At 45.6% G+C, this 14,500-nt stretch overlaps 1 protein-coding gene across 1 annotated transcript in view; it reads right to left on the reverse strand.

Annotated features, from left to right (window-relative positions):
- The window catches only part of LOC102369474 (heparan-sulfate 6-O-sulfotransferase 2), a 71,611-nt gene extending 57,926 nt beyond the window's left edge, over positions 1 to 13,685 (reverse strand). The window contains exons 1-2 of the mRNA XM_006024468.2: positions 13,675 to 13,685; positions 13,108 to 13,197 (exon numbers count right to left, since the gene is read on the reverse strand). Of these exons, the coding sequence (XP_006024530.2) occupies positions 13,108 to 13,197; positions 13,675 to 13,685 (101 nt within the window). The remainder of the gene's footprint in view (positions 1 to 13,107; positions 13,198 to 13,674) is intronic.
- Positions 13,686 to 14,500: the final 815 nt, after the last annotated feature.

Consider the following 14,500-nt stretch of genomic DNA (forward strand, 5'->3'; position numbering starts at 1 on the left):
AATTAAAGTGACGTTGTTTTAAATCTAGTTAAGCAGGAAATTGCCTAAGGAAGTAAATGGAAAATATAAAAGGCAAGAAAACTGTAACAACACGAAGCTCCTATGGATACAACAATGACAGAAATGCCTGGATTTTCCTTACAGCTATCGTATTTACTCAAATATAAGATGATCCTCAATGCAAGAAGACCCCCCCATAATTAGATTCTATATATGGAAAATTTATAAATTTGTTATAGTTTTCCAGGTGCAGAAACAAATTCTTACAGGGGTGTAGGTTGTAGCCGTGTTGGTCTAAGGACACAGGCAGACAAGGTTCTTTGGGTGAATCTAATATCTTTAATTAGACCAACTTAAATAGTTCGAAAAAATTTTTTAGCAAGCTTTCGGGTTTAAAAACCCTTTGTCAGGCTGAGAATTCGAAATTTGAAACAAATTCTTGGAAATTTAAAATGTCAAATATTTTCAAGTTTCAAGAATTTGAAACAAATTCTTCGAAGTTTGCCTTGAATTTGTCCTCCTCCCACTGCTCTAGCAAGGAAAATAAATCTCACCTCCCCTTACTGTCAGACCTTGCTGTCTCTGAGCACATGGAAGTGGGGGGGCAAATCTGGACACATTGACGTGGAAATACACATGCCTGGAGTAACTTAGTTCATCCAGTATGGATGCATTTAACCTTCTAGGAAAAGATGTAAGTTTTAGCACGGGTGCTCCAAAACCACTTTTAAGCAGCACTTTTGTGCTGACTTATACACAGTACAAACTATGCATGATACTAGTCCAAAGCCAAAGGGCTCATGATTTAACACAGAGTTCATTGGGCTGGGCCCCAGCAGAGTCAATAGCGTTTCAAGCCATGATGACCCCACACCTTAGTAGTGCTCAGTATGTGTGTTTACTCCAGATGTGTGGTCCAGATGTGCTAATTAGCCCCCCCATGCATGACTAGATCCAGGTGTTCTTGCTATGAGTCCTGAGATCCTCCAAAAATGTATAGGCAGATGAGGCACAGGACAACCTGGTCTGGCTCCATCTCCTGGAGAGCAAGGCCACTTTAATCATATGCGACAGGGTGACAGAGGGAGCAACAGAGGGATTCTGGATTAATGGTTTGGGGCCCCATTTGGTGATGTTTGTCATTTAAGACTGGTAAGGAAACAGGAGTAATTTGAAATGGGAAAGAAAGGCATAGCTCAGTTTGTGAGAGTGAAGAGGAAGTTGAAATATATGCAATGCAGTAGCTCACCATGACTTGAAAGAAAAGTCAGCGCTGAAGGGAACCACACACAATGGGCACTACCATATATCTTATTTAGATGGACTGCACCAACTTATCCTTGTGGCAGGATCAAGCATTTTTTGGCACCAAGGGGAGGTTGTCAGGGCTGGCTCTCGCCTCCTAGTATTGCAGTATCTCCAGGTCCAGTGCCAAAAAAAAAAGAGGTTCCCATCAGTATTTTGTCTAATGGGGGCCATTCATTCTATAGTCATGCCCAGTGTTGACTGTATTTAATCAACTTCACAGTTGGTTTCCATTATTGAGCACATGCTGCTTTTGGCAGCTATTTAATGATAGCCAATGCATTTAATGAGGTTTCTCTGTATGCAAATATAAAACAAGGAGCCTTTCCTTCCCTGCCCCTCCCTATGCTGATTGCAGGGGAAAAAAAAACCCACTTCATTTTATATCTGAGTACATTCAATCTCTTATAACCTATCCATATGCTCGCACATGGCCAAATGTTCAGGATCTGCTTTGCTGATATTCATAGACCACCGTGAGGTTTCTCTTGCATGCCCCCCCCCCGGATCACATCATTGAAGAGACCTAATTGAACGGATGATTATTTAAGAGGCACCACAGACCTGCCATCCCTTACCTTTGGTGCTGGACTTTGCAACTGCGAGAAATGCTTTACCCCTGTGGCTTGTGTCATCCCCACACCTTTTAAGGGGGCAGGAAAAAAGGCAAACACTAGTTCTTTGAGAAGGCACGACTGTAAGAAGCCCCTTCAGCACCGCGGCATGAGACTGGGGCTGGAGGAAAGAAAAGGCTTTGCCTTACCTATGGCTAAAAGTTATTGCAGCAGCTCCTACGCCTGTCGGAGAAACATGCGTTACGGCGCTACCGAGCGGTGCCAGCTCCTTGGAACCTGGCAAGCTGTTCGGTTATCCCCAAGGGACGCAAGCAAGAGAAAGAAAACGATTGAGGATGTTGCTGAACCTGAATGGGACTTCACAGGACAAGCAGGCATTGTGTTTCAAGTCCCAAAGCTTGGTCCTTGCCAACCATCAAAGGCTTTGTGCCATAGCAGAGGTACCCAGGGGAGACTCTTCTGCAAGAGTCAGGTCAGCTTAATATAAGGGATGTTACCAGCTCCAAAAATATTGTAGTGTAATATCTCATACACACAACAGCGCAACGTAGTAAAGTGCTTAGGACTCGTGATACCCACGAGCAGACAGACCACAGAAGACCACTACTTACTCTTTGTATGGCACCTGTTATGGAAGAAGCACTCTGCAGAGCTTTGCAACCCTTTATTGGGTACATTTTTTCCCCCTTATCTTTCCCCCTGTAAGACAGTGAAATCTTGAAAAGGCCGGTAACACCCACTAATATTGGGCACCCGAAACAAGGGGTGTTGTATCCCATCAACCATCCCCTCTCTCCCCAATCCTTCCACCGTTGGCTATGAATTTTCTCAAGCAGCTGAAAAACAAATGTGTTCACAACGCCGGATTTATGGCTCGCCAGCGCACTGAACTGAGCACTTTGCTTTGGAAACGGGGGGGAAATAAGGGCAAAGCACGGGCCAGGGCACAGGTGAAATATGTCACATATAAAAGGAAGAACAAATAAAATATTTTTTCTGGTACAACTGTTTTTGAAAAGCAGCTTCAAGCATCTGTGAAAAGGCCCTTCTTCTCCTGGGTTTAGGCTGCAGAGGATGCACCACAGCTATCCATTTGCCAGCACCCATGTACACCCTACTGATTACTTAATGTCTTGCTGATGAGGCTGCTGATCAGCTCCGGTACGAGCTCTGCCTTTTGCCAATTGAAACCTGTCCCAAGGAAGAGCGAAGGGACCCATCGATGCCACTTTACACTTCATGCCTCTAGCACGTGTAATTTATGGCCTTGCGCTCAACCTGCAATAAATGTGGATTGGATTAAAAACCCCTTAATAGTTCATATTTTATTGGCAGCACAAGAGCAGCGTTGGAGATATTCGTATTAAAAGGGAAAAAAAACGGTAAATTATGTCGACGCGGCTCTGTAAGCTCACTCCTGGAAATGAGATTTCGCGTTCGCTGGATATTAAATCACCTGCCTCTTAAATAATGTGGTCTTGTGTTGTTTCGAGTCAGCTCTCAAACAGAGCCCTTTCCACCCTTATCAGTTTGATGTCTCAGGGCCCCAAATTAAGAGAGCCCTTGGCAAGTGCTCAGAACCAAATAACCTGCATGCCACGTGCTTTAAAAGCTTTCCTGACTAGAGAAGATATCCAGATGCTGTAAATATTTGCTACTGGAGGCAGTAGGAAACATATATGTTAGCCACTTGTCTTTGGTTATCTTCATGTTATTAAACCGAAGCAGCAGAGTCACGGCTTGCTAAAGGAATACATAGACAGGCCAAACTGACAGCTTTGCAATAGCTCTCCAACATTGCAAGATGCTAATCCAGACGCACGCTTCGGAGGTTGGCTCTGGTGTGGACCCGGTTTGTAGCTGAAGAATGGCACAGATCTGGACTGGCCCCCAATTTTTGTGCCAAAGTTTTCAATTAGCAAATAACTGTCGGTGCTACAAAAAAAACCCCAAAAAACCAACAAAAAACCACACCCTGACACCTATGTGGCCAGCTGCACTGGACTATGCACCGAAATCAGGTGGAGTTTAAATAATGATAATAATGAAAGGCACAATTAATTCATGCGTGCGATGCTTGAATTAATTCATGCGTGCGATGCAAGGTCCAAAAGCCAGAAGCAGAAGCGAGCTTCCTTTGCTGACAACAACCGGCAAAAGTGATGGGTAGTGACCCCGGAAAGTCTGTTTGCACTCCCAGGGAGAATGGGAAGAGACGGACTTGGATCAATGCGGTTTTCATGTCGTACTCCCTCTTCACCTGTGTAATAATACTCAATTGTGGTATCACCAGCAAGGCCTCCACGCCATATGCAGGCTGGGAGGATTAAAGATAGTAGGAGCCACGAGATTTTGTCTGACCCTACCGTTAGCTTCTCCCTTTCCACCGCAGCAGCATTGAAAGATAAGATACCCAAAACTGCTCCGAATGAGTCAACTCGGGTACCAGAAGCAGCCGAGCTGTGATAGCACAGAAAGCTCAGCACGGGCTGCTTTTCCTTGCCAAGACGATCTATCGTGCGCGTGAGCTTCGAAGGACCAGTTGCTACAGCTTAAAGCACAAATATTGAACGACAGTTGCAGTCTCTGGTGTTAACACCGAGCTTTGCATGGTTTAGTTTCACACAGATGAGCTTTTCCCTTGCTCTAAAGCGATGCTTGTAATATTACCCGAGACACCTGCAGGAAATGATGCTATAAGAAAATTACCCTGGATTCCACCCAAAAGCAGTCTCCTCTAATGAGTGACAGAAAAGAAAAGAAAAAAAAAAAGAAATATCTTTAAACATCGGTTGCGGCAAATTCCTGCCTTCAGATCTGAGACAAGGGATTCTTATGCAAAGGAAAGGATAAATGTACGTTTAGGATCTGATACCCTGTCTGGACAAAGGTTACAGCCACAAGTAATGCACTAATTTCTGTGACATTTCTAGCAGCTGTAAAGATGGCCTTTACATCAAGACTTCAGTTTAATGTAAGCAGATGGGAACCGTCACAGTAAGTCACTCTCCCTTTGCTTTCAGTGCCTCTTCCCAGAGGCCCCTTGTAGTTAAAAGATTTTTCATAAGATATTTTCCCCCCCGTTTTCAAAAATGCCACATCCATCAGCTTCGAGCTCTCACCCCTCATGGTAAATGAAGACTGCTTATTCATTCACAAATTTGAAACAAAGCAAAACGACCTTCTCCTAGTACGGTGACATGCTAAAGGATGGATTGGAAACCCCATAACCATTTGCTTCCTCTAAGTAATCACACCACCCCTTAGGGGAAATCAGGACTGCAACAAAGCATCTTTCATTATGTAGATGAATGATTTTGGGTCCCGTCGCTGGAATATGAATACTGGGCTCTGCCTCTCCAAGGTTTCTTCATTTGTGCACCCCTGAGTTTGGTTGGCTCATGGTTTTCTTCAAGTGTCTAGACGGCTTTCACTCAAGCGACCGATAGACTTTCTAGCAGGAAGTATATTCCAGTATATATGGTGATGACCCACAATAGAAACAGATTCAGCTTTAAGTGCATGCAAATACTTCCCCCCCTGCAAATTATATCTCAAAAAACCACCTAGGGATGCACAGCGCTCACAGACGTATAATGCAATCTGCACTTTTGAACGATTGACCTTTCAAGCATTATTTTAATCTTTGCAGCTTCTGTTTCCGAGGTTAATGTATTAATGACAACAGAGGAGGACTGGCAATAACATGGGGATTCTCTCATTTTCCTTCTTCTTTCATTGAACGTAGACATACAAAAAAATGCTGAGCATTCAAAACACCTTGCTACCAAATCAATCCTCTACAAATCTGAATTCGTCTCCCTTCCTCACCAAGGAGCTGGAGGTTTCTAGCTTTGCAACTTCCGACTTGTACAAGCCCAAAGATTTCAAGCCCACCTAGACGGAGGAAGCCAGTCACTTCACGTGTGTCACACTGCTTCCGTTCACAAATTTCTCCTTGGGCATGGAAGTTTCTATCCAAATGGATGGGTTTTTTTGTCTCAAAGAAAGTAATGAAAAGGTGAACTTAGAGTAAAACAAGGAAGCAAACAGACAATCCGCATTGTCTACCAACAAATACTTCAAGTGAATGGACTACATAAAGAATAATAGTATAGCTGGTTATGATGCCAGAGCTGCATTAGAGCTCACTTAAAGTGACAATATATATACAATGGTCTATTGTTTCGGGATTATGAGAACAGGGCTCGGCTACCTAGGGCATATATTTTCTAGCTTAGACAGAAGCTTGGAAAAAAACCTATCGCACGCGATACACTGCGAACACAACAAATATAATCTGCTTACAACCGACTGCAGACCTTATGATACTACTGGCTACTGGGAAAAAGAGAGACAATCACTCTGAGAATTAATGTTCTTCCAGTCTATAGAGAAACAAATGAGTTTCTGGTGCTGAACAATTAGTATTGCTGTTAATTATGCGTGTGGGTTAGAAATAACACCAGGCATTTGGGACAGCTTCCATTTCGGTTGTTTTCCTCCTGCATTGAATAACAAAAATATATGCAGACAGCTAAATAAATCCTTCACAATACTGATGGGATTTCTTGTTCACGGCAAGCAGTTATGCAAATTGCTAATTATGAGGCAGAGATAATCATAATCTAGCACATTTATGCAACCGCATGCACATCAGGGATAGCCAAAGCAATAGTTACCTTATTGTTTTAGTTGCGTTTTTTCAAGTCATGACGTCATGCCATTTCCCTGCATAGCAATGCGGTCCGACGCAGCGGGCGCGCCAGCCCAGATACAGCTGCGTTCAGCGCTTTAGACATTCCCAAACGTCAGAGGTATTTAACAAACAGAAATAAAAGGACATCATCATAGGAAGAGTGCACCATCTTGGGCACACCCTTCCTTCCTGGGACGGGATAACACAGGCTACAACAGTCCACAGATTTCTTTAAAAAAAGAAATAAAAAAAGCAAACACCCAAAAAACAACCAGACATCCCAAATCCAGACATTCTGAAACTGCAAATGCTGCTAGAACAGCTCTTTGCAAAAGCAGATGCCAAAAGCTGCACGGTGGAACAGCAACACCGGACTGCGTGCTTCACCTAACTGCTCGTGCGACTCGCTGGCGTAAAGAAGGACCGATAATAGTCTGAGCAGTAAGGGACACCTGAGCTTTCATCTCATTTCTGAGCTCCCTTTGTGACGGACTTGTGCAACTTGCAGCTTCCAGAAATCTGTTCCCCCAGATGTTATTTTGGGGCGAGTAGCAATCTTCATTAGTTAAAGGTCACTAGCTCTGACCTGGAACATGCACACACACACACACACACACGTGCACACAGAGCTTTCCTAAGTCCGCTGTGTGATTAGGATGAAGGGACAGAGAGTGCAAGCTTGCAGATGCAATTTTAGGCTGACCCAGAGGCAGGGAAACGAGATGCTGGTCTCAGACTATGGAGGCTCCATAAAACCCATGGACTGAAACTCTGGCAGTGGCTCTCTATACAGAATCGTGCCGCATACAAGTGCAGCGAAGTTGCTCATATTGCTTCAGGTCCGGACAAACCGGGGCTGCAGAATTTCAGCCGGGGAGGAGAAAAGGCCACATATCCACACGAGAGAGAAATCCTCATTCACACTCGCTCCGAATGGCTAGCCCCTCCAGACAGGAGGAAGCCGAGCACGGCTGGGTGGATAAACAGTGCCTGTGCTCACAGAAAGTCCAGCAACCTCTGCAGGGATTCAATCGCTGTGCCTGTGATTTTTGCTCATGGATTACCACCCCCAGGAGGGTTCATTGTGCTTTCACAAGGAAGGGAAAGGCAAGCCCAGTCACGGCGGGGGGAACCGTGCCTCGCCTCTGGGAAAGTGGAAATGCATCAAACTGCTCAGCTCATGCTGCCTTCCCTCCCGCAGGAGGCTGTCATGGCCAATGCCTAAAAACATCTTCTCCCCATCTTCCAGGAAAAGACTGTGTTATCCATTACTGGCCCTGACTACAGCATGCATCTGAAACGACCGAAAGCACTCAAGCAGCCTCCCCCATTTTAACCCATGTACTACTTCCACTATATCTATTATTTTTTTTAAATATATTTCATGTTCCAGGTCAAACCAGCCAAATCGGTTCCAAATCATATCAATGGAGCAGAACTCAATTGTTCCAAAAACCATATCGATTGAGCAGGCAGAACTCAATCGCTCTGAACACCATGTCGGGCGCAAGGACCAGCGAGCATCCTCCATCCCAGGCTCGCACCTTGGGACTCCAAATACTCCCAAATCCATTGGCAGGCACGTTACATGCAGGCCCAACACGAGAGATCTTGGGATTTGGATGCCCAAAACTTAAATACAGCTTCTTCCTTTCTTTTTTCTTGAAAAAAAAGTCCTGGCATCTTTCAAAGCTACGTTATTAGCTCTGCACTAACAGCTGCCAGATTGGAGCAGCAATCGATGCTGGTTTCCACTGTTCTTTCTAAGGGAGGGCAATGCTGTACCATTTCTCCAGCTCGAGCATCAGTCACATCCCTTCGACTCCCGCAGCATCTCAGCTCAGGACCTTCCCCCATGTGCTCTTATGCCTACACCTTTTCATTTTAAGAAGATGTGCCCACTTGCAAGACCTCAGGGGAGGTTTCCCCTGAGGTCAGAACGGCTCCAGGAGAGCAGAGGAAGCAAGCAGCAAAATGCTGGGGCTCCTAATCGCAGCCCGAGCTCGTTTGTTCCCAATTGATGCGCACTGGCCTCTCGCCTTGCTATTTCTGTCCCATTTCCAAGGCTAGTTACTGCAGCTCAGTAAAACCAGCACTGCACTATTGCTTCTGTGTCCGGCTCCGAGGTCTGAAGCTTCCCCCCAAGTAGCAAACCAGGCTCCTGAAAGGGTATTTTTCGGCCGAGATCTTGCATGGAGATCTGTCCCAGGAGAGCCTGCTCTCACCCTAATTAGCTCCCTTTTCAGCCTGCCAAAGTGAGGGACATTCAGTGGAGCCCGGTGACTCTGCGCACCCGCCACGATAGGAGAGGCACCGAATGGGCTCTGGACTGGAAGTGATGGATGCAGCTCACTCGCGCTGTAATTAAATCTCTCACAAAAGAACAGCCATTTGCATTCGGGGAAGGGGGGGAGGAAATCTGCTGCATCATGGAAATAGGAAAGACAGATTGAATGGACCTGGATGGAACTGCCAAGGAGCGTTTCAGCCTGTCGGCGAGATGCTAAACACAGACAAAGAGAGAAACGCAGCCGGCTAAGACCTGGCTCTCCCTGCTAAGCCAGTGACTGGAACTTGAACACACAAGGAATTAAAGAAGAAATACAAGCACCCTGCAATGGAGACAGCACGGGCTGTGCCTTACACTGCTGAGCAGGCATTTATGCAAAGAGCTCTGTCTCACGGCTGCTCCTGGGCCCTGAGCAAGCTTCTGGCTCATCGCACCACTGTAGCATGGCACAGCTGCTAGGACTGCATCCGGGACTACACGGCCTGCCTAGCTCCCCCACAAAAAGACAGGAAGGCATGCAGCAGCTAGCGATGGATCTAGCTGCTCTTGCAGCACTGGTTACCCCCCACCCCAAATGCACATGCATGCATAGGGGCTGTTCCGTGCACACCGTGCAAGAGCGAGGAGCTGCCTTGTATTCTAATCTCGCCTCCGAGACGTGGCATCCCTTCAGCTTGAGACCAGTCATAGGTGCCGTGTGCCGAAAGGTGTTTAGGTGCTGAGCTGCTCTGCTCCATGCACCAAGGTCAGAGTTATTTTTGGAAATAAAAGCCAGGCTCTACAGTGCTCAGCGGACCCTTTGAATGAGGGTTGAAACCCTAGAAACCCAGCACGGGGCAGCAGCGCCAGCCCAAATCCATGCACGAGGCCCACAGCTGTCACCCACTTGCGTATAAAACCTACAAGGGGGCAAACAGTTTCCACCAAAACTGGTGGGAAAACTAAATTTTGCCTTGAAGGAATCTCTCATGAAAAGCACGTTTCACTGGGGATCAATGAGTCTCGACGCGGATATGCCGCCCTGGCGCATCGCGGGTGAGGCTGCTTGGTCCCTTCATATGCCCACTCTCATCTCGGGGCTGTACTACCCACCGGATACCGCACAGCCAGGGACCCCTACGATGCACGGCCACGCTCCGTGGAACATGTCAGGTCCAACTAAATGCTTGCTGCTTTCCTGGCTGAAGTTTTCTCACTTTTTAATTTTTGCTGGGGAAAAAAAAAGTCCATTTTTCCTTTTTTTTAATTTGGTGACACTAACACCTATGGAACACAATGGAGTACTGCATGGCTTGACCTTGGGGGTTTATCTAGAGTTGGGTTTTTTAATCATTATCAACTCCTTCATTAGAGCCGGGCCCAAAATAACATTCGAAATGCTTCTAGCAATGAGCTTACCTTCAAGTTTGCATTTCCAGAAGAATCGAGGTCGTTGCAAGGAAGGAAAAGCCGTTGAAGAGACAACGTGGTCCAAAATTGGAGGCAGGTCCGGACATTGCAAGTGAAAGGCATCGGGGGAAAGAGAGAGAAAGGGACCAATTAGCAGCATGAATGCATTTTTGGGGAACATAAAACTCTTCTTAACTCTATTGTGCTAAAGCATCATCGAGGGTTTTTTGGTTCTCGCTCTTCTTTTTTAAAAGGGAAACCTGTCTGGGTTCACGGGTAACAAAATAGTCTCTGAAGAATGGGTCCCATCTTGCAGTCATCATCACTGAGCCAAAACTGCCCTTCGGGAGAGACGGCGCGTGGGACCTCGCTGGCCGTTCTGGCGAAGGACCGGGCCCGACGGCTGAGACAACCCTGTAATAAATCCCCCGTCGCAAGCAGGACTTCCCATTCAGAGCTCGCTTTGCTTTGAATAAGATTTCAGTCTGCAGCGAGAAGGAGCATTTCAAACCCATGCTTTTTCCTTGTGGAAATCAAAGCAAAGCCATAAGAACTTCACTTCGGCACTGGCCTGTTTGTTGCCTGTATAACTTTACGTGACCAAGCCTCGCAGAACTGTGATAAAAGGAACTCTGTAAAACATTGCTTTATAATACTTGAGCACACATTTAAACAGCCGAGGTTTTTCTGTAACCTGATGGAGCACAGTTGCTTGCCTAGATATTCCCAGAGGCTGAACGTCTGAGACAGCTTTCACGGCCCCTTAGCGACTTAACCCCCAGCGGTGAGATGGGATCTTTCAGGTATAAGCATTACCGAGCCAAAAGACAAGAAGCAATTCTGCCTTGAGTAGCAAGGAGCAACCTCTTTTTGCAATGCATCCTAGCCGATGGGTATTTGGGTTGTTGCTGTTGGACGGGTCTACCTGGAATTGGGGGGTGTATTTTTCCCTTTGACCTTTATTTCCATTCTACGTCCTTCATGTTGGACAGGCCAGCACGGAGCAAAATGAAAACACAAAGACCAAAGCCAGGCCACCCTTTTAAACATGCAGGCAGTTCCTTAGAGGCTTGCCAGTTCCCAAGAGAAAGAAATGCTAATTCTGTTTCTGAACCATTAACAGCCAAACACCTTTAAAAAAAAACCCCAAACCCTCCATCTCTGTGGTCTTGCCTTCTCCCTAGGAGAAAACCAGGGGCAGAGGCAAAGGATCTCATTACGACTCCCGAGTCTGGCGTGTTCTCCTAGCCCCAGAATCACACGACCACAATGGCGTCCAAGCTCCCATTTACAAAAGTAAAACTCTTGGCCCTCGCAACTGCCAAAAACTGCCTGAAAACACGAACTTGAAAGGCTCAGCAAAGTCCTCTTCGAGCCAAAAAAGCAAAGCACTTAAGCAAATGCTTAATGTTGGAGCTAAAAACGGCACTGCCGGTATGCTTCAACTTTAGCATGCACCCGGGTACTCGTTCAATCAGGGCCCTTATTTTGTTTAATAATCTTTTCATCTGTGGTTTTCTAAGCCGGTGTTGAGGGCTGGCTTCGAGCAAAAGGAAGGCTAATTCCAAAGCTAAACCACTTCACCGCTGTGCACTGGTTCGGGTCTTTTTTTTTTTTTTTTTTTTTTAAATAGTCTATATTTATTCTCTCTCTAAAAGCTGACCTGCCTCCAGGTCCCCAAGGCATCTCACGATGGCTCCAGGAGTCGGGCTCCAGCCAAAGGCACCGGCCATTCGGGCGAGGAAGTCAAAGGTGACCAGGTGAGACGCCCCTGGCGATGTTGTTCCCCCACCTGAGCTCAATGGGCTCCAGGCTTGGGAAGACCTTCAAGCTTCGACTTTGTCCCTACGCTACTACGGCCACTTACCACCGTCTTTTCAAAGCAGGAGATCAGCAGGCGTCAAATTCCCTTAACTTTGCCGAAGAGCATAATTAAAGGATTTCACTCGTAAAGAAGCATCAAACATGGAAAGGCAGCCAAGGGCCACCTAACTCTCTAACGAGCCCACTGATCCTCCCAGGTGAGTCGGACCAAGCGGTGTTTGAACACCCTGGGATCTGGTTAACAAACACCGCTTCTTCCGTGCTTTATGTTGAACGGTGCATCCTTCAAAGCGGACAGGCTTCTGATGAGCGGCCGCTGCTTTATTATCCCCGGAGGATCATTTCAAGTGGGTTATCGACAACAGGAAAATTCAGTGACATGCTCAACAACTTTGTTAATGATTAAGAACGAACAAGTCCAGGACGAAACCTTTAAATGAAAGCTAAGATTTTGAAAACTGGCTCGGATTGCACCAGAAAAGAGGACTTTCTCCCATCCGAAGAGCCTACCATGTCAGGAAGGTTATTTTTATAAAGGATTCAAAAGAGACATGCAGCTCCGACGGGATGAAAGATGATCTGGTGGAAGAAAAAAAATAATGGACTGGATACCCGCTATAACCCAAGGAGAGAAAGGAGGGGGAGTGGCGGAAAAAGGAACATCCGGCTAGGACACCGAACGTCTCCCAGAATTGGCTTCTCTATGCATCTGGAAGTTGCGACCATGACCAGGACAGAGGAGCCTCGAAGAGCCATTAACAAACTCAAATATTTTTGAACACTAACTTTTTAGGAGCCGTTAGATTATAAAACACACATTTTGCTAAAGCTCATTTCTCACGCGTGCCCCCCTCCCTCGTTTTCTTGCTGCTTGATTTCAGCGCTATTGGATCTCTCATCCATTTACGTTGAGAACGAATGTACGTTCGCCCAGTAACGCCTTCAACCAAAGCACGGGTTTCTTAAACTAAGTGGATCCGACGATGAGAACTGCTGAACAATCGCAGGCAAATGGTGCTTATTACCTCGGAGCGCGTGAACCGCGCCACGCTGATGCGCCGTTCCTCACCGCGCTTTGCTCTCGGTATTTGTAAGTAGAGTCTTTCCACCTCCAACTGGGAATTAATTCAGGGGGAAAAAATAAAATGGCATTTCAATATTATAATGGCGCCCTCTAGTGCTATTCTACTTACGGGTCTAACAACAAATTTGTATTATAACTTCTGATTTGCAGAGGATTAGCCCTTGGCTGTAAAACTTCATTCTTGCCTGCAGCTCTGCAAAGCTTAGAAAGCTTCCTGGTCGTACGAGCTTTTTGAGGTGCTTCCAGAAGGTTGATTGGATTATTTCTAAGTTTACAGACCGGCTCTCTAATAACAAAGATTAAAGCGACGTGTTCCTAATTCGTCCATACTACGTTTGGAATTTTTTTTTTTTTTTAAAGAAAAAACTTGCACTTCTATTAGCCAGAAGAGCACTTCTCAAATTGGTTTTTACCGAGTATGCCAATATAGGATTATTATACATGATCCACACACAGAGAGCAATGCCTCTAAAAGATGCTGGTATAAGAATACTGTGCAGAACCTTACCAGACCCTCATCTGTCACGAACTTTCCGAAAGGCAAATTGGCAGCAAAAGCTAAAATAATGGAACCCTGAAAGTATCAAGATAATCATATCCAAAGAATAAGACCAATTTCAAGGAATAAGACCAATTAAAAAAAAAAAAGGACATTTCTGTTTGCATCTTTTCTTAACTTCTATCATGCAATAATACGATTTTAAATTTGAGATGCAGGAAATGTCTATTCCCTCATTCGCATTTATACAGCTTTCCTTTGCACCGCTGATTGCATTTTGTGTGTAGTCATGTCTAGATTCCTGTAGCACCTCAGTTTCCCCTGGTGTGTGGGTATGCCACGCAGCCAAAAGGTAGACAGAAAAAATGCTGAAAACAAGAACATCTGCATGCAAAAATAGCAGAAACAAGAAAGTGGGAGATGCAGGGAAAGCCATATGCTAAGTAACAGCTAAATACATGGAATGGGTTTGGAGCTGACTGGTTCCCAGGCCAATACCCCAGGTGCTGCCAGAGAAAAGCAAAGAGTCAAGGACAGAGACATGAATCTTATCTTGGAATTGGACTTTGCAAGATCCTGATGGGTTTTTCTCTTTTTTAAGCCAAGCTCATTAATGCTATTTTAATGTGCACTATTTTCTATTTAATCACCCCAACCTGGTTTCCAAAACAAAGCAAAGGCTTTACAGTTCAGCTTTTAACATTCAGTTTTGCAAAGGGCTACCGTGAGATGGCAGCCATAATTTTTTATGCTGACACTTTAGGCAGCAGGTGGCAAAGTGCCAAGTGTAGATACAACTGCTTTGCTGGAATATTAATGCTCCATTATGGGCACG

Source organism: Alligator sinensis, unplaced genomic scaffold (genome assembly GCF_000455745.1).
Source record: "Alligator sinensis unplaced genomic scaffold, ASM45574v1 scaffold1059_1, whole genome shotgun sequence".
NCBI classification, from domain to species: Eukaryota; Metazoa; Chordata; order Crocodylia; family Alligatoridae; genus Alligator; species Alligator sinensis.